Source organism: Triturus cristatus, chromosome 4_2 (assembly GCF_964204655.1).
Source record: "Triturus cristatus chromosome 4_2, aTriCri1.1, whole genome shotgun sequence".
NCBI classification, from domain to species: Eukaryota; Metazoa; Chordata; class Amphibia; order Caudata; family Salamandridae; genus Triturus; species Triturus cristatus.
The window spans coordinates 58,983,293-59,004,576 of NC_140586.1; the positions used below are offsets into that span (position 1 = coordinate 58,983,293).

The following is a 21,284-nucleotide window of genomic DNA, read 5'->3' on the forward strand; positions in this document are numbered from 1 at the left end:
AGCATGACTTGATGGTGGAGATTATCACTCCTGTAGAGCCGCCTGTGGGAGGAAGAATGCATTATTATTTGGAAGCGTGGCAGTAAGTGACGTCGTACAGATGGGTTTTGGAAATTGTAAAGCATGGACATGCTTTGGAGTTTGTGAAGGAGCCTCCACCTGTTCAACCTATAAAAGAACGGCACAGACATTTGAAGGAGTTGCAAGTGGAAATACAGAAACTGATGGAGAAGGAAACTATTGAAAGAAATTTGAAGGATTTTAGTCAAGATTCTTTCTAATTTGAAAGAAATCTGGGATCTAATCTTGGATCTAGGAGAATTAAATACGTACGTAAAGAAGCAAAATGTCCATGTGATTACACTTCAGGAGATTCTTCCTTTAAATTGAAAGAGGGGATTTCCTCAGTTTAATGGATCTGAAAGATGCATATTTTAAGGTTCCGATCCACAGAAAGAAGGGACGGTTTTAGAAATTCATGGCGGATAGTCAGCATTTCCAGTTTGAGGCTCTACCATTCGGACTAAGGTTGGCCCCTCGAGCTTTGACAAAGTGTATGGCGCCAATAGAAGTTTTTATAAAGCGAAAAGGAGGTATGGTGTATCCGTACCTGGACGATTGGTTTATAAAGTTGAACACCCTGCAGAAGGTCAGGGACATGACTAGTTTCAATGAGCAAGAGCTGTTAAATCTTGGTCTAGCTATCAATTGAAAAAAGTCTTATCTACACCCAAGCAGAGAGTTGATTTTTCTAGGTGCAAGAATAGTTACAACAGAAGGCATGATGTATCCATCACAGGAGAGAAGTATGAAGCCGATGAAGCACATCTCCGGGATAATGTAGCGAGAAAGAGTGGCTGTAAAGACACTCAAGGCAGTTCTGAGGTCAATATCGTCATGCATTCTGTTGGTACCAAACTGTTGGCTTCACATGAGGTTTGTTCAGGAGCAGTTAACCGACTAATGGCAACAGGTAAATAGAGAATGGGACAACATAGTCCAGGTAACACTGCCTAGGAAGAAAGGTTTTCTGTGGTGGATAAACAAGGAGAATGTTTTCAGAGGTCATGTCCTGCAAGCAGTAACGCCGCTGATGTTTCCGACTATGAATGCTTCAATGATAGGATGAGGAGCATATCTTTCCAGGATGCACGCGAGTGCTCTATGGACAGAAGAGGAGCAACAGTTGCACATAATAGTTTTAAAACTGTGAGCAGTCAGGCTAGCGCTGAAAGCTTTTTTGAATGTACGGAGACATGTAATGGTAAGAAAAGAGAGTACTACAATGATGTATTTCATTTAAAAGGAAGGAGGAACAAGATCGAAGCTGCTTTCACGCGAAGCGTAAAGAACATGGAATTGGGCAATCAACAACAATCTAATGCTGATGGCAGAGCACAAACTAGGTTTGAACAACAAGGAGGTAGATCTTTTAAACAGGCAGTATGTTGATACACACAAATGGGGGACACCAGATCATTTAATTTAATATTCAGGAGATAGGGAAAGCCAGTATGGGACATGCATGCAATGGACTAGATTCGCAAATCCACGAAGTTTGCAACCAGATGGTTTTGCCCAGGGATACAGAGCAATACATTTGTGATCGATTGAATAAGACATTTTCTATATGCCTTTCCGTCAATACCATTGATTGCAAGAGTGTTATGCAAGATATAAAGGAGAGAGTTGCAACATCATTCTTGTGGCACCTGCATGGCCACATCAGCATTGGTATGCATATTTGTGGGAAATGAGTGTGGAAGACCCAATGTAGTTCAAGGCAGATTCTCAACTTCTGACAAAGAGCAGGGGACAAATACTTTACCACAATCAAAAATGCATTTAGCAGCCACTTCAAGATTTCTAAGAGCTCTAAAGTAGGAATGTCTGTCTTCACAGAGAGTGAGAACATAATTTATGAAAGGACTGTTAAGAAGCAAGCACCAGTATGGGAATTAAATACTGTTACGGTGGCTTTAATGAAAGCACTCTTTGAACCAATCCATAAAGTGACATTTTGTCATGGAAGACAGCTTTTCTACTAGCAATCACATCAGCAAGAAGAGTTAGTGAAATTCAGGTTCTCTGTTTTAGGGTGCCATATTTAATTGTAAGAAGGATTAAGTGAAATTGATGACGTGTCCAAGGGTTATTCCGAAAGTTCCAACTGTGTTTCATTTGAGGCAAGATGTTACATTGCTTTAAGAATCCTGCGACTATGGCAGAAAAAAACTTGCATTCATTAGCTATTAGAAGATGTCTGAAGGTTTATTTAAAGGCAACTAGGGAGATGCATAAAACAGATCAACTGTTTGTGGCCTTTGGATTTAAAAGTAAAGGAGAGACCATTTCAAAGCTTTGCGACATGGGCTACAGCACATAAACTCATTAAAAGCCCATTATAGGGATCAGTAAAGGCACATTCAGCAAGAACATTGGCGGCAACAGCTGCATTTTATGCTGAAGTGTCGTTGGAACTATGTAAAGCTGCAACGTGGACGACAACGCATGCTTTTGTAAAGCATTATTGTATTGACGTGTTAGAAATGGGATTTCTGGTTGGCTAGGGCATGCGCCTAAGCCAGGCAGAAACCACCACTCTAGTCAGGGCAAGAGAGTTACACACCGAAGATAACCCCTGCTCACCCCCTTGGTAGCTTGGCACGAGCAGTCGGACTTATCCCAGAGGCAATGTGTAAAGCATTTATGCAACACACACACACAGCAGCAACACACTAGGCACACCGCAAAAGGAACTCCACACAAGGTTATATAAGAAATAGCCTTTGTATTATCCAAAACATATTAGAATCATAATCACACAATATACACTGTGCCAACTGGCACTGGGCAATATTCACAGGGGATTATATACAGGACCAGGCCAATCAAGCCATGGTCAGAACCATCAGAATGCAGGTAGTAAATATAAAACACAACCAGTAACTACTGGTACAATAATGACCTCAGCATTATCACATTAGGCATAAGACACATTAGGCCAAAACCTCAATAGCATAAACACATTACGCAATAGGCCTCACCAGCATAAACACATTATGCAATCAATCACATTAGATTAGGCATAATCAGCAACATACACACTTTATGTCATAGGCATCACATAAATCACATCAGGGCCTTGTGCCCTACCAACTTACAACTGACCCCAGGCCCACTGACCTTTTACTGGGGCTTCAAATGCCCTATGTCCATAAATGTCAGGGCTTGAATTGGGGCCTCTCAAATGACCCCCAAGCTACCAATGCAGCGAAGATGCTGCGCAATGCGCTGGGGCACAGGGGAGCGTCTCAACCCTCCTTATTACCAACAAAATGCCCCCAAACGTTGCAGCTGCCTGCGCTCTCGCGGCGCAGCTGGGATCAGCACAGGCACCCACTGTGCCCTGAGAGCACCACTGGGACTCTTATCCACAATAGACCCCCATGTACATCTGCCCGCCACTGCGGCGCAGCTGTGAAGAACAGTAAAAAGGTACTGGCACTAAACGTGCCTAGGAAGCACTGACACTGCTCTGCTCTCAGCCCTGCACGGGCACTGACAAGGTGCAAATTCGAGTCCCACTCCAGAGCTCTGAAACACAAAAATTGCCCCCACGGTGCAGCTGCCCGCAACGGCGGCGCAGCTGTGCAGAACAACACTGGCACTCACGGTGCCTCAGGAGCTCCCTCTACTGGGCTCCTCCAGGTGCCCTCACTGGGCACCCACAATCCTCAAGATTCAGCCCTCACTCACCTGGCCAGGCTTGGAGGCTTCGTCTCCTTCCTGCTGAGGAAGCTTTGGCACTGGGAGCCCTCGAGGCTCCGGTCAGGCTTCTCCGCTCGGGGCTCCTCCAGGAGGCTCAATCTGGTCTCGAGGCTCTTCCTGGAGGCTCCGTCTCCGCTCAGGGCTCCCACTGGCACACGGGGGCCCACCTCCTTCCCCAGCATGCCTGGCGTCCTCTTTCCTGCTTGCTGGCCACGCCCCCAACCAGGCACAGCCGCTTGGCTTCTGGGTCGGGCCGCGGCGGTGATCTCTCCTCTCGGTGGCAAAGTGCGGGGTGGGCTCCCGCCGTATATTAATACCAATGCGGGGTGGGCTCCCGCTCGGAGAGGCACACAACAGCGGGGTTGGTTCCCGCTCTTAACTCAAAACGCGGGGTGGGCTCCCACCAGATAAGCACACAGATGCAGGGTGGGCACCCGCTCCCACCGGCGACTTAAAAAGTGGGGTGGCATAAACGCGGGGTAGGCTCCTGCTTCAAAAAGGCAGAAACGCGAGGTAGGCTCCCCTTTCAAAAAGGAGCATAAAACAGAGGGGTGGGCTCCCGCTTTCCCTGGCAAGGTAGGGAGATCCCCACGTCGGGATTCCTTCTGAAGACGTGCAGCCCAGCGCTGCAGGCAACAAAAGTCACTCCTGCCCTTAGGGGAACCACAAGGCGCTAGGAGCCAGGAATTTCAAAGCTCCATGGGCACAAGGCTGGGCCCAGGCAGGCCAGCTCACAGGGCCCTCCAGCAGGGAGGCAAGCCCTCGTGGCGGTTCCTCCTGGGGCCCAGCAGCAGCAAGCCCCCCTCCCTAAGTCACAAGGAAGCACAACACATGGGGTCACAGCCCCTATATTTATATCACGTTTCTTTTGTCTGTCCTGGCACAGAGCTTGGGGGAACCAGTCCTAACAGGTTCTGGGGAGTATGGAGCACTTTGTTTACAGGGCTCCTCTTCCCCTTTGTCAGGTTGGGGCTCTGTCATCAGACATACCACAGGGGGGCGGAGCCAGCATTCACATTGGCAGGCTCAGACCCATTCAGGGTCAGGGGACTACTCCACCCACTACTCCAAATGCAGATGTCCTATTCAGCCTAGCGCTGACTCACCCTGCCCATCCTGGAGCCACACACACCTCACCAGTCCCTGCCACTCCAAAACCAGACATGCAATACACATCAGGCAGGCAGACACATAGCACACAGAAATGCCAACTTCTAAAAGTGGCATTTCTAAAATAGTTATAATAAATCTGCGCACACCATTGCACAGCATTTATTATTACCATTTCAAATATACCAAACTTGACCACGCTGCTCCTCTCATATCAGGAATTACCACTGACACACTATCAGGGAATCCCCAATGCATTCCTATGAGAGGGCAGCCTCACAGCAGTGAGAAACCCAAAATGGCGGTTTGTCACTACCAGGACATGTCCCACACTTAAGGTGCATGTCCTTCCTTTTACCTACAATGCACCCTGCCCATAGGGCTAGGTAGGGCCTACCTTAGGGGTGTCTGACATGTAGTAAAAAGGGGGGGGGGTCACAGACATGGCACACACTTTAGGTGCCACGTCACAGCGGCAGTAACACTGCGCGTACAGGCCCTGCAATGGCAGAGGCCCGAGACAGGTTTGAAAGGCTACTTTGGTGGGTGGCACAATGAGTGCTGCAAGCCCACCAGTAGTATTTAATTTACCAGCCCCGGGTATATGAGATACCACTTTACAAGGGACTGACAGGTAAATTAAATATGCCAAACGCGGGTAGACCAATCTTACCATATAAACCACAGAAAGCACTCACACTTTACACTGCACAGCAGTGCTAAAGTGCTCAGACTCCTAAAACCACCAACACCATGTCAGAAAAAAGGCTGAGAGAAGGGCAAAAAGTTCAGGGATGACCCTGCAAAAAGGGCCAAGTCCAACAACATGCATGCAAGGAAGGAGGCTGCAGGGGGAGAAGGTGATACTAAGGAGCTTATTTGCTCAAGGTAAACATCATTCCCGTCTTCCGCTAATTAAATCAGTTGGTACTGCTTTCTTACTCGGTATTCAAGCATGTGAATCCATGAATGATCCAATGCTGGAGAAGGAAATGAGCTACTTGCTTCTAACTCCGATTCCCCAGCACTTGAATCTTCCATAGATTCACATGCAGCTCACCAACCTTCCCTGACAGTGAGGCTTTCAATCTGCTAATGATAAAAAAGAAATGTGGTTAGAAAATTTGACACTTGGGAGGCTTCAGTCAGGGGATCAGCTGAGTGAGATGGTTTCTGATTAGATGAAGTTTACATCGTATAATGAAGTAGATAGGCAAGAAAATATATTTGTATCAATACTAATGTGTGTATTTATATTTAACCCCTTCAGCGCGGCGCGGATTACCGCGCTGTGCTGAAGGTTCTATTGCGCGGGCGGGGCCATGACGGAGCGGTTCCGTCATACGCACAGCGCAACCGATGCGCATGACGGAACCGCTCCATCATGCGCATCAAAGGGGTTAATAATATATACATATGACTGCTGTTTGTGAACTTACTGGGGATTCTAAGCCTGGTGATGGGGGATTGATTTATGCATGTGGATCTATGAAAGATACCAATGCTGGAGAAGCAGAATTACAGGTTAGTAACTTATTTCCTCACTAATTCATTTTTTATTTTATTCTTTTACAGCGCTACTCATCCCAATGTAGGGTATCAGAGCATATCATGGCACTTTACATCATATGCATACTTTATACAGATTTAACAGGCTTGATGGCCCCAGGGAACAATCTCACTAGCGGTCCGGGTGGAAGCGGAAGACGCCGGCGGGGCCTGTGGAAGTTGTGACAAGGGTATGTGAACCTGCCCCTTCCCATGAAGACGCAGAGAGGCCTGGGTCCGTCGGGAGAGCGTACTGGCCACCGAAAAGGGCAAAACAGCTTGCCGGCCCTGGGAGACATTGTCAGAGCACGAGGAGTTCGGATGGGAGCTTCGGACCACGGGAAGACGGTGGTGGGACCCACTGGGGCTGTGACAGGGGCAAGTGAATCTACCCCTCCCCCTCTTGAGAACCTGAGAGGCCTGGGTCTTTGAGGAGGCCGGAAAGGCAACCAAAGAGAGGGAAATAGCTTGCCCGCCCTGTGGGACACGGTCAAGGCACTATTGGTTGGGGCAGGAGCTCCAGACCATGGAAAGAATGCAGTGGGGCGTGCTGGTGCTGTGGCAGGGGCAGGTGAGCCCCTTGGTCTCTGGGAGAACCTGGGCCCATGCCATGCCGGGTGGGTGAACAGGAAGGTTGAACCAGCTTGCCGGGCCCCCGGGCGACGACACTGAGGCTACGGAGGCCTGGAAGGGAGCGCCGGCCTGAGAAGGCAGCGACAGTGCCAATTCTAGACACTGAAGGAGCGTTTAGGCTTCCCCATTTAGCACAAGGGGATTGGTGACTGCTCAGGGCCCGAACAAATGTCTGAAAAGGCCCCAAACATTCACTGGTTGGTGCACTAGGGCAGTATGCTGTGGCACCTGCAGTTTTAACAGCCCGCTGAGACTTCTGGGCAGATTTAGCCCCTCACTGAATCGCAGCGAAGTAACCTTTCGAGTATCTTGCGCCCCATTAAGGAGTGGTGCTGGCACTGGACTAGCTGGTGGGCATCAGAAGGTCACCACTGCTCCGCTCCTGCGGAATTCTGTACCTGAGGGTGCCTAGCTCATTAAACACCCATACAAGATGGATTGCAGGTGGGGGTTGTGGCTCACTTTTTGTAGAGGAAGCCACCTCTACTATGCCCTGGACAAGTTGGAGGCTTGACTGCACCTCTGAACTGAGGGGCAAGTGAAGGACATGAAGTGGGGAGCATGCCTATAGCAGAGGTGGGGGGCGATTGGAGACCATGGCCTGCTACACCCTGAACAATTCTTATGACGCAATGATGGTGAAACCTTAAGAGGCTGCAAGGTGGGGTAGAGCCACCCGGCTCTCTCCATGATTGCCGCAAGCTCTGCCCAGGCCAGAGTGCCTATCAATGCTGAACATATGCTGCAGGACACCAATGCTAAATTCACAGAGCTCCTTGCTCCTGTGCAAAACTTGAAGACATATCTGGAGCCGGAGTTGGATATGCTGAATATTGCCATGGGTATCATGCGGGAGAAACACAATAAACTGAAGGCGAAGGTAGCCTCACATGAGACCACCATAGAGGAGCTGCAACCCACAGTGACGATGACGTAGGCACAAATCGCGGTCCTACAACGAGGCGCTAGGGTAGACATTGGATTCCTCAATATACTTAGTAGTTGCATTGCAACAGCCCACATCATTCACAGGAATTTTACTTTGGTTAATTGCATTTCACAAGATTTGTGGCTTGATGCAGCAAAGTTGTGCCATGGCCTACGGGAGGGAGTTTGGGGGAAGTGTTATATGTGATTTTGTGTGTGTTGTTGTCTGTGACTATCCACCCCCTCTTGCTCTGCTGGCTCAGATTACATTGGGCGATTAGACATACAGACTTCACATGATTCTACAAGAATATAAACCACTCATGTGGAAAGTGACAGGCATGGGTCCCTTTACGCCTACTTGAGGAGGCGCCAGGCACACTTTCCATGTCCACAGGAGACACATCTCACGGAGGCTGACCGCCCCAAACTGCGCAGGCACTGGTGAGGTGGAGCCTTTCGCATGACCTATTCAGGCTATGCCAGTAAAGTGCTGGTGTGAGTGTCCTCTGGATCCCATTCACAATCACCCACACTAGGATAGACCATGAAGGCGTCCTTCTTTGCATCTTGGACACCCACCATTTTGGCTGATCCTGCGATGCCCACATTCTGCCCACATTTTAATGGGGTAATGGATCTCACAAGGGACAGATCCACGTCTCAACTATCGGTGGTGCAGTCCTAGGCGGTTTTCCAACAGCTACGCACATGGGCACACGACATGCAATTGGGGAGATATGGCTGCTGCTGCATCCTGAAGATCGGGAATGCTCCCATTATTCGGCAGTACAAACATTACACTCCAGACTAGACATAGTATTTGGCTCCCCTGACTGTTTTGCAGTGCACACAAGCAGAATACTTGGGGCGCACTATTTCAGATCACAACCCCCTGTTGATATCACTCATGTGGGGGAGACCTATACAGAAGATCCCAACCTGGTGCTTAGCCACATCTGCCCTGAGTGATGCAGGGTTCTGTGCGCAGATAGGCGAAGCCATAGAGAGATACTTTCAGGAAAACAAGGGGCCCACTTCGGACACCCTGCCTGAAAGTAATGCGTTCAAGGTGGTTCTGAGGGGGTGTGCCTGAAAACGGTGTATGGTGTGAGACAGGGCAGACAACGGAATTGCTTACCACGGAGTACTGCATTGGGTGCTAGAGAAAGAATGTGTGGCATGCCCGGATCATCGTGCGGTGCTGGTGGAGCTGCGAAAGGAATATGGGTGACATTTGTGCAGGTTGTCGAATTTTGATTATAAAACCTACCTTCAGTGACAACACGAGCTAGGAGACTAGGCCAGACGCTTTTTGGCTTGGCTGTTGTGGTCAGAGACCCTAGTGGCCCCATAGCAGCTCTCTTCCTTCAGGCGGGGCGGGTGGTGAATTCACAGCTTGAGATCATTGCGACATTTGAGAAATACTACAAGGGGTTATATGAGGAGGCCTCTGGGGTAACGATAGACACATTTTCTGCATATCTGACGAGGGTGAGAATCCCCTTGATCAACCCTCTACACCAGCAGGAACTGGATGGTCCATTAACCTTAGAGGAAATAAAGGGGGCGATAGCACAGATTGCACGTAGGAAGGTACTGGACGCAGATTACTTCCCAACTGAGTTCTACAGTGACTAACAGGCCCAGTTGGCACCCAGGTTTTTTAAGGTTTATGAGGAGGCGGTGTCTTGTGGGTCCCTCCCAAAGTCCATGAGGGAGACCGTGATAGTGGTACTCCCAAAGCCCGGCAATAATCCATTGAAAGTGACGTCTTACCGTCCCTTATCCCTTCTAAATCTGGATTATAAGGTGCTTGGCAAGGTCTTGGCTAAACCCCTGGTGAAGCTGGTCATTCGAAACAGAATGGTTTTATGCCAGGGCGCAATACATTCCTTATCTTGCTTCGGCTGTTTCACACCATGGACTGGGCAAGACGCACAGGGACAGCTTGATGGGTCACGTCCTTGGATACTGAAAAGGCGTTTGACACCTTGGTGTGGCCAAATCTCATGGCGGTCATACGGCAAATAAGGATTGGGCCGTCCTTTCTTAGATCGGTGGCACTGTGGTATACCATGCCCCGTCGCCCGGGTGTGAACCGGGTGGAGTAATTTCTGATCAATTGCCAGGAGGACAAGGCAGGGTTGCCCCTTGTCCCCTTTATTATTTGCCCTGGAGATAATGATGCACTTGTGTATCTGACAGCGGACCCTCATGTGCTGCTAGGAGTGATGTTGGTAATAGATAACTTTGAGGGAATGCATGGGCTCTATATCAATAAGGACAAGTCCTGCCTGTTTACACTGACAACACCAACAGCTGGCCTGAGAGAGGCTTTGCCACGCACTGGTCTGACCTGCCAAACTGACACCATTAAATATCTGGGGGTGCAGGTATATGATGGGAATGATGCCTTACTGAAGGGAAATCTTGGCAGGGCAATGGCTTCCATTTGTCGCTCGCTTCCTTTCCAGACCGGCTTACCACTGTTGCTGATGGGAAGGATCGTCATTTCTAAAATGCTGGTGCTGCCCAGACTGTTTTACTTTTTAGCGGCCATTCCGATGATCATATGGACGGCATTCTTTAGGAAACTGTAAGGTTTATTGACAACGCTAATATGGGGTGATGGTAGATGGTGAGTGGCCCTTAGTAGGCGATACACCCCCTTACAGGACAGACAAGGTGCCCCCAATTAGGAGTTATATTATGCAGCGGCCCAGCTGCAGTGGCCAATGCGTTGGTTAGCGTGAGCCCCACAACTTGGAGGGTGATCCCTCTTACAAAGGCTATTGGATACCATTCCACATAGGACTTCCGACTGTTTCTTGCCATACAAGCATAGAGGATCTAGGCTTGTGCAAAATCCACACCTTATGTCCCTAACCTTCCCATATGGACAATGCCAGAGTGTGCAGTTTTGAGTGCAGAATACCAGACTAGAGACTGGGACGAGGTAGGGATCTGGTCCTGGGCTGATGTGATGTCGGAAGGGGCAGCACACTTCCGAAGAACTGACGTTTTACTATGGACTGGGACCGGAGCAGTTTCTGCATTACTCTGCCCTCAGGGATGTGATGCATGGGACATGGGGCAAGGATCAGGGGACACCACCCATGGAGGTTCCATTGGGGGCAGCACTGACTGGGGGGTTGCACCAAAGCTATCTCTTACTTAAAAACTACCTAGCGGTAGCGCACCACCAGGCAAACTGAGGCACTGCGGGACTGGTGGAAGGTCTGGCTGTCCGCCGATATATTGGATAAGGTGTGGACCTGCTGCCTTCAGTCAGTTCGAAAGGTGACACGCAAAGCTCGGTTCCGACTTATTCAATTTCACTACCATCACCACGCATACCTGACCCCGAAGAGGAACGGGAGGATGTATCCAGGGACGAGTAGCACATGCCCTAGGTGTGGGATGAATGAAGCAGACTTTATACACATGGTGTGGTCATGTGGGGCGATATCCACCTTTTGGCTGCAAGTGACTCAGAGTGTGGCGGAGGTAATGGGCTGCCTGTTTCCACTAGACCCGGGCCAGTGTCTACTGGACACGGGATATATTTCTAAGACGACAAAGCGACTACTGCAATTTCAGAACTTGGCCTTGGTCCTTGCCAAACGATGCATCGCCATGGTGTGGTAATCGACCACAGCTCCCCTCTGAGCTGGCGGGGAGCTGAAATACATAAATGGGCTTTAGCTGAGCTAGAGGTACATAAATGCTATACACAAAGGGAATAGTGGAGGACTCCCTGGGCCCCTGGGATAATTACCTGGAGAAGATGGACGTAAACTCAGATGACGGCCCCCGTAAAGACACATTCCCCCCTAATGCCCAACCGAAAAGCAGTGTAGAACGGCGGGTGGGGGGACAATCAGGTCACCCGGCCATTTGCTCCATGGTGGTACCCTGCTGACTGGGTGTTGTAGGAACTGAATGTCTGCTACTAAGCAGTGATGGTGATGCGTGGAAGGAGGGATAATGGGGAATCGAGAAACAAGCCGGGGACTGGGTGGCACAGGTGGTGGGGTGAGAATGGATATACACATGCATGGTTTAGTTTGTTGTACCTTTTTTGTGCATATCTTTTTGATGTTGTTCATGGTAAAATTTAAATGTGTTTGTAGCTATTGCTGCTTCTCCGGATTCTTCTTGTATGCCCAACATATATGCTTTATGTTGTGCCTCTTTGGCTCTCTTGATCCTCCATGGTGAACAGTATCTAACGTAAGGGCAGCAAAGGGCCTGATCATGTTATGTTGTCTATTGTTATAATCAAGCATGAGCAATGCATCTCTGACTTCCCTTCTCTGACTGCAGATGTTGGTACTGTAAGTAATATGTGGATTTTCTAAACATGCAAAATACAATAAACATATTTTTTTTAAATGAGGGAGGAGATATAGCGGTGAGCGGGGTCTTGGATGCCAATCTTGTGTAGGCGTCTGATGCAGATAGGGTGTGCGACCTTGGTAAATGCTGCAGAAAAGTCCAGGAGGACGAGCGCTACGGTATCCCCGGTGAATAGAATCACGCAGATGTCATTTGTGGAGTCCTTGAGCACCATTTCTGTACTGCGGTTGGGCCTGAAGCCAGACTGCGTGTTGTTGAAGATGCTGATGTCGTCGGTGAGATGCCCGTTGATGAGCTTCTCCAAGACCAGGGTATGGTAGGAGGGAGATAGGTCTCTACTTGGTGAGCATGGCTGGGCCAGCGGATGGTTTCTTGAGCAGGGGAGTAACAGTGGCAAGTTTCAAGTTGTCCAGGAAAGAGTCAATAAGAGATATTGAGGGTGGGTGTTAATTCTTCGCCAATTGGTCGGAGTCCTTTGGTAAAGCTGTGGTGAGGCAGGGGTCAGATGGCGTCCCCAAGTGGATGGACTTTATGGCGGGGCAGTTTCGTTCGCAGTGACAGCAGGTAATGAGGTCAGGGTTCATTCTTCAGGCGTGATCGGAAGTTTAGTTGCAAGGATGTTGGCATCTGGTTAAGGGCCTGAATTGAAGTATATGGAGATGATTTTATTACAAAAGAATTTCAAGATGTCTTATGAAGGGCTGAAGAAATCTTGGATGATGCAAAAATGTCCTTGCTGATGTTTGTGCCAGTATTGATGAGGTCTGAAAGAGATGTGCACTTGTTTTCGGGATATGTTGGTGGTAGCACCTAGAGGTGTGTTTGAAGATGTTTTTGTCTGTGGTGTCTTGGCTCGTTCTCCACTTGTACTCCAGTTGCTTGCAGTTATGTTTCGTCAGCCTGAGCCCGAGTACCTCTGTGTACCAGCTGGCATGTTGTTGAGCTCTTGCCGTTGGGTTGCGCTTGAGGGGAGAGACACGCATGTAGTTTATGGTTTTCAATATACTGGCAGCTTTGTGTAGCTCTGCAGGTCCCTTTATTGTATTTTCTTATGTTCATAGACCACTTAGCTGGTTACTACACTAGGTTTTCCATTGAGGGATAGTTTTGTTTAAATATATATAATGGTCATGAGCAGGCATAGGTTAAAGGGAGTAATGGTGGCGATTAAACCTCTATGCTACTTTAGGAGTCTAAACTGTGACTAGACAAAACACAGATCTTTCAAGCAAGTGCATTGACCACCAGAGTTAACCCCATACGAGATCTTAAAACGCAGCTTCGTGATCAATTAAGTAGCCCTGAACAGATTTACTGTCAGGTTTGCATTGTTGCCAATGTCTTTGCAGCAGAGTTTTTTCAAAATAACTGTACACATTGACTTTCAGACTCCGCTTTTCATGACTTCGCCCCTTGTGACTCCACCCTTTTTCACCTGCCACACCTTGACCCCTGTTTGTAGGTTCCAGAGGTAATTGTTTTCCAATTTCAGCACTACAGAAAAGTATGGCACTTTCAATATAGAAACAATGTCACACACTTTTAGTACAAAGCATGACAGCAAACAAGGACTAAGCAACACATTAAGATTGTTGGTGGGACTCAAACAGGGGCCTTTAAGGAGCATTGGGCTCAGTCTCCTTCCTGGTTCTTTTGAGTAGTCACACTGATGGCTGCTGCAGTAAATTTGTGAATTGCACTGAGCTCACCTATGACAGCCCTAAGAACAGAGTCTTTCACCTGATTATTATTCTCAATCAACGTGATGGCACTTCATTTTAATTCACGCATCCGACGTCTTAGGGAACTGCACAGTCTGCTCGTGTACTAATAACTTGTTGGCAGTGCACACTGACCTTAACTTCATATGTGCAATGGGCTCACCTGTGCATGCTCCATAAATCCTATGGTGTCCCAGAATGACCTCTCCTATCCAACTGCCCTGAGAGATGCAGACATCATCTGTTTATACGTCATGAACCTGGTGGTATTTTATCAAGACCCTCATGCCTAGCCACTTGGTAATTACATAAAAATGTCCTGCTCATACGCCATGAATCTGATGGCATCTCAACCTGACCCTTGTGTTACCACCCACAGCATATGAAAAAATCTCACCTGTTCATAAGCCATGAATTTGATGGCGGTTTCTGGCGCTATCTTCAAAACGTTAATCCCGTTCCCCCTCCAGAGTGAGATAAGACCTCCCTCCTTGACCATCTCGCGCAGCCCACTCAACACGTTCATGCTGTTCGTCTTCGAGGCGTGAACCTGAACAGGATGAGAAGAGACAGCACCGTGAGCGGAGAAAAGACAGACAAGGGACTTGCACATGCACTGGAATATTTACAACTGACACAGAAACATGGATTTTGGAAGCACTGGAACATGCACTCATGAACAAGAGCACCTGGACAAGGGTAATATGTTATGTTAGGTTAATCTGATTTGTAAATGCACAAAACTCATCCCTGAAGGGATAATCCTTGCATAGTCAAGTGTGATCGGGAAAGACAATAGAGACTCCAGAAAAGGCAGAGGTTTAAAAATTAAGCAGTCAGGTCTTTTGGGCTTTCCTGAAGAGAAGCAGCTCCGAGATGAGGTATATCCCAAGTGGTAGACTATTCCAGCGTCTTGCTGGTAAACAGGAGCCAATTCTAGGTCTGTGGATCCGGAGGTGCTTGATTGCGGTGTGATTTGAATATCTTTAGGCCCTTGTCGGCTGATAATAATTATACTGCTCAGAAAAAAAGGCCGGATCTATAAAAGGCCTAATAAGCATGGCAGAGCAACCTGAAGATTGTCCTCTTGCACATGGGCAGATAGAGAAGTGTTTTTAAGATTGGAGCCTACCGTGATCTGTTTTGTAAATTGCAGACTAACCTGGCTGCTGTTTTCTGAATAACACGTACACTGGAACACTAACATGGGGGCATAGGCAATATAATCATTGGAACATGTACACTAGAACATAAAAATGTGGGCATGAACTCTACAACCACTTGAACATGCACACTAGAACATGGACACCTGGACATGGACACTAGAACATCGACAGATGGATAGGGATACTAGAACATGGACACTTGGACATGGACACTTGAACATATGCTCTAGAACATGGATAATTGGGGCTGGACACTAGAACCAATGGAACCTACACACTCGAACAATGACAAGGGGACTTGGAAACCAGAACCAATGAATCACGGCCACTGGAACATATACACTGGAAAACAAACACATGGACAGGGACACTAGGATATGTATGCTAGAACATGGATACTTGAAATGAGAATTGGGACATGTACACTACAACAGAGACACTGGAAAGTGTCCACTAGAACATGGACACTTGGCCATGGCAACTACAACCACTGGAACATGCACGCTAGAACATGGGCACCTGGACAGGGAAAGTGAAACATGTACACTATAACGTGGATATGGACATTTTAATATTGCCACTGGAATATGTACTCTAGAACACGGACACTGACATGTGTACTCTAGAAGATGGCTACTTGGACACACATATTGGGCCTGTGTACTAGAACATGAACACAAGTATGTGGAAACTACAACTGCTGGAACATGTACACTAGAACATGAACAACTGGACACTGGAACATGTGCTCTAGAACATGGACACTTGGACAGGGTTACTGGAACAAGCACACTAGAACATGGACGCACAAACTTGGACACTGGAACATGTGCTCTTGAACATGGACACTTGGGCATGGATACTAGAACCAATGGAGCCTATACAATCCAACACTGACACTAGAACAATTGGAGTAAATAAACTAGAACATGAACAGGTAAACATGGAAACTGCAACCACAGGAACATGCACACTCGAATATGGATACTTGGACATGCACACTTGAACATATAGACTAGAGCATTAACACCTGGGCTTGGATGGTAGAACCAATGGAACATGTACACTTGAATACTGACACAGGGACATAGACACTAGAACCACTGAACCATGAGCACAACAACATGAATACTTGAACATGGAAACTAAACCAATGGAACATGTCTACTTGAACATGTACACAGGGACAGTGGACCATTTACACTGTAACTTGGACATTTGACACTGAAAGGTGCATATCTTAATGGCACGGGGCACATGTACACTAGGAAATGAACACCAACACAGGCACACATGAGTAGAAACACATTAAAATACAAACACAGAAAAAACAAGTATGTACAATACCATGGGAAACAAACACTGATGCTCACAAGCACACGTATAGTTGGACATGCAGAAAGGTGTCTACAATGATCCTGTAGAAACAAACAAACTCTGACATGCATACTGGGAAATGGATGCAGGGTCATTAACACTAGTACACAAGACCCACCTATAAATACATTAAGAAAACAACATTGAAACAAGGGTATTGAGCTATCACAATATGGAAATGGAACAAGGAGTCACTAGCACTTGTAAAAGTAGAAATAGTCAAGGAAAAGCAATAACTGACCCAGACACAAAAATTGACACTGTACATGGACACAGAACTCAGACCATGTAAGATGACACTGACTTTACAAGGGCGCTGACACTAGAGCATGAAAATAGACAGTGGTACAAGAACAATGGGACAATAACACTAAAACACAGACATGGGCACAGGGTGAAAGGTTCCAAGGCACAGACATCCGCAGACAGACCCAGGGGGACATATTCTAAAGCTGACATGGACACTGGGACAAATGTGTGTAGATTTGATCTCTGGAAAAGAGATATTGGCATAAGGATACAAAGATAAGGACACTGGTGCACAGAAAAGAACCAAACACCAGGAAGCAAACATGCGCTAAGAGAGGTATTTGCAGAGAGGCAATGATTTACACAGCTGATAATCGAGATACATAGAAAACAAATGCTGTTTTACGGTGGTTACACAGGCAATTATCCCTACATCCTTGTCACAGCCATTATGTGAGGAGTATTGCACCTCATGAACACAACAAAAACCAAGAAGTAAAAGTGCATATGCCATACGCCCACCTACCTTAAGGGGGGATATAAAGCATAGTTTAGCCATAATCCTTCTTGTTATTTTTCCTGTCTTAGGATGAGAATAGGGAGTAGGTGTAAAGGTCCATGTCGAGCCCAAGCAACACAGGACTGGTTTCACCCTTGTTATGAGCTCATCGGGCAGGCATAGCTTGGTTCCAGTCACACAGTGTGCACGGAACCCAAGTCTGGGCATACCCGTCACACTTATGGTTATGCCCAGACGTGGGTTCCGTGCACACTGTGTCACTGGAACCGTGCTATACCCAGCTGATGTGCCAATAACAAGGGCCACATCGGTACTGAGCTGCTTGTGTTCCAGTTCAGGAAGGAGGATCTGGCTGGGCAGTTGGGCCTAGACTGTTCCCACTAGAGTACGGTCAAGACTGATTTGCATATAGCTGGGTCCAAACTGAGATGGGATGGTATGCAAAGTATCGATGGACTGGGATGCAGTCCCGACTAATTAACAGTGGCAGAGATTAATTCAAGCAGTCCATCCATCATTTTTTGTATACTTGAGTATGTCGCCCTAAGTGGGAAAGGCATGCACACTGTGTCACTGGAAAAAACAAATTACTTACCTCCACACTGTGGTTCTCCAGTATTTATGTCTTTCATAGATTCACATTATTGAATCTTCCCCATTGTCACGGTGGGAGTCCCACGGTATTTAAAATAAGCAGTTTCATGTACATACATTAAAAGACAGAGAAAGCAATTGACATTAAGCAATTCACATTGTTTTAATAGACCCAAACTTCAGCCAATCAGAGACAAGACCCTTCCCTTGCAGAGCCACCATACCTCAGATTTCGAGCACAAGTGTAAATACATATCAATGAGGTATCTAAATGGTGTACATAAACAGAAGGAGGGCGGGTCGCATGTGAATCTTTGAAAGATATCAATACTGGAGAACCAAAGTGTACAGGTAAGTACCTTGTTTTTTCTCCAGTACTGAATCTTTCAGAGATTCACAAGCTTGAATCAGAGTAGCTAGTAGTAAGAAAGAAGACATGGAGGAGGGCTCAATACGAGATACCTTGTGAAGTAAAAACAACGTAGGTGCAAATAATGGAGATATAAGCATGAACAGTAGATCATCATAAAAATTATTGCAGTGAAATAAAGAGAATAACAGTCTGTACCCTAATGAAACAGGTGACTCAAAACTGCCTGTCTGACCGCAGCATCTGCTTTCCGTGCTGAATCCAAACAGTTGCGTTTGGTGAAGGTATGAGCGTTCAACCACGTTGCTGCTTGACAGATGTCTGGAATCGATACTCCAGCTAACAAGGCTGTGGACCCATCTTTCTCGTAGAATGTGCAGCTACCTTCCTGGATAGCGGTCTTCCTGCCTTGTCGTGGCAAAAAGCAGTCACTGACAACAGCCAATGGGCTATACAGTTTCTTGAGAAATCGCTGCCCTTTCTGGGAGGTGCGGAAGTGATGAAAAGCTGATTCTATTTTCTGAAAGTCTTAGTTTTGTGAATGTAAACGTTCAAGCACCATTGATATCCAGAGAATGGGGAGCCCTCTCCCCAGCTAGAGAAGGGTTCTTAAAGTATGTTGACAGAATAATGGGCTCATCATTCCGAAAAAAAGTGTTGGATGCTTCTGGGCGAATTTGGGGTTAGTTAACAACAACATCTTACCTTCTCTGAACTGTAGAAAAGGTTCAGTGATAGTAAAAGCTTGAACCTCACTGATCCTTTTGGCAGATGTGAGAGCCAATAGAAGGGATGTTTCCCATGCAAAATATTTCACACCCGCCTTATTTATTGGCTCAAAAGGCGGTTTCAGGAGTTGGAAAAGGCAGGGGCGAGACCCTCTTGCAAGATTTCTCTTACCTCCTTTTACACCAAAAGAGGAGCAAAGTCGGACCACATTTGCTAAAGCATTTGAAGCCCTGATGGAAGTGGCTGCCATAGCTGTAAAGGGCTTGCCAATATTGTCAAGCCTCTCCCCTTCCTTTGTCTGGTGGTGACGAACAAGGGGCAGATAGAGTCCTGGAGGACATTTGCGTAGCCTGCATTATCACAGAATCTGGACGTGGGTGCCCTGTCAAGCAGGCTGGTGAAGAGTCCGGTGCTTTGTACTCTTTGTCCATACGTAGGACTACAGCAGCAACCAAAGCTGGATTTTTAAATAACGTCAAGCCTTCTTTCCACATGTAGTTGACAATATGTTTCAATCTGAGTGACTTTATTGCATAGTCTTTAAAATCATCCAGAAAAAAAGCTGTCTGTTTTCCCGGAAGAGGCAGATCACAACTCTTTTATGCATGCTCCAGTAGCTCATGAAACCCACCGATGTACTCAGGAGGGGAACTTGCTGGAGAAGTCGCTGGTGACGGTGAAGATGAAGCTACATAATCATCCCATTTTTGACCGACTGTTCCTAGATCCTGAAGAATTTCACCCTATTCAGGTTGGTCGTCTGGATCACTCTCAATGTAATCATCTCTGATGTTAATGGGAGGAAACACGAACCTGGAGTCTTGCGTGCACAGAAGAACAAGTTACTTACCTTCGGTAACGCTTTTTCTGGTGGATACAGTATCTGCCTGTGGATTCCTCACCTTGTGAATATCCCCTGCGCCAGCATTCCACTGAACTTTTCTTTCCCAGCACTCCACGTTGACGTGGGCGACGTCACAATGCATCGGCTCCGCACGCGACTCCGTACGACGTCATCGGAGCCATAAGAAGCCCACGTCGGCGGGATGACGTCAGTTCCACCCATTTTTTCCGTGCCTTCGAGGCGAACAGGTGAACCAACGACAACTCCAAGTATACACAGTATATAGAATACCAACACATATACATAGCATACAAAACAAAAGAATGCTAACCAAACAAGCATTTCCTACAAATGCACCAGAAAGTATACAAACATTTCAAACAAGACCTATTCCATTGTATACAAAGGTGGACAACGGGGAGGCGGGTGGGTCAGTGAGGAATCCACAGGCAGATACTGTATCCACCAGAAAAAGCGTTACCGAAGGTAAGTAACTTGTTCTTCTGATGGATACATCTGCCAGTGGATTCCTCACCTTGTGAATAGATTTCCACAGCAGTCCCTACTCCCGGAGGAGGGTGTCCACCTTCCTATACCAGAAAGTCTTGCAAGACAGAGCGCGCAAAGTGGCCGTCCCTCCTCATCTCTGAGTCCAAGCAATAATGCTTTGCGAAAGTATGGAGGGAGGCCCAAGTCGCGGCTTTACAAATGTCTGCCACAGGAACACCCCGGGCCAAAGGAGATGTAGATGACTTAGCTCTAGTTGAATGAGCTCTAATGCCCTCAGGAGGGGTCTTACCAGCCAGGGCGTAGCAGATCTTGATGGCAAGGATAATCCACCTCGACAAAGTGCGCTTGTGTACCGCTCTCCCCTTGGAATGTCCAACATAACCCACGAAGAGCTGATCATCCAGACGAAAGTCCTTCGTTCTGTCCAAGTAAAAGCTTACAGCTCTCTTTGGGTCCAGGCGATGAAGCCTTTCCTCCTCTTTGGAGGGATGAGGAGGCGGATAAAAAACAGGGAGAGTAATGGACTGCCCCAAATGAAACGGAGTGACAACTTTTGGCAGGAAAGCAGCCCTGGTCCTGAGAACCATCCTTTCAGCATGCAAGGTTAAAAACGGGGGTTTAGAACTAAGAGCTTGAAGCTCACTCACCCTCCTTGCCGAGGTTATGGCTACAAGAAAAACTACCTTAAAGGACAACAGCCTCAAAGGACAGCTATGTAGAGGCTTAAATGGGAACCCCATCATAAGGTTAAAACAAGATTAAGGTCCCACTGAGGCATTACAAATGGAGTGGGAGGAAACATGTTTGTAAGGCCCTTGATAAACCTCAGAACAACCGGAGATTTAAAAAGAGA

The 21,284-nt window shown here is 47.3% G+C and overlaps 1 protein-coding gene across 1 annotated transcript in view; it reads right to left on the minus strand.

The window, feature by feature from the left end:
• The window catches only part of LOC146832970 (mitochondrial adenyl nucleotide antiporter SLC25A23-like), a 191,059-nt gene that overhangs the window by 63,659 nt on the left and 106,116 nt on the right, over positions 1 to 21,284 (minus strand). Inside the window, exon 6 of the mRNA XM_085600506.1 lies at positions 14,470 to 14,622. Within this exon, the coding sequence (XP_085456632.1) occupies positions 14,470 to 14,622 (153 nt within the window). The remainder of the gene's footprint in view (positions 1 to 14,469; positions 14,623 to 21,284) is intronic.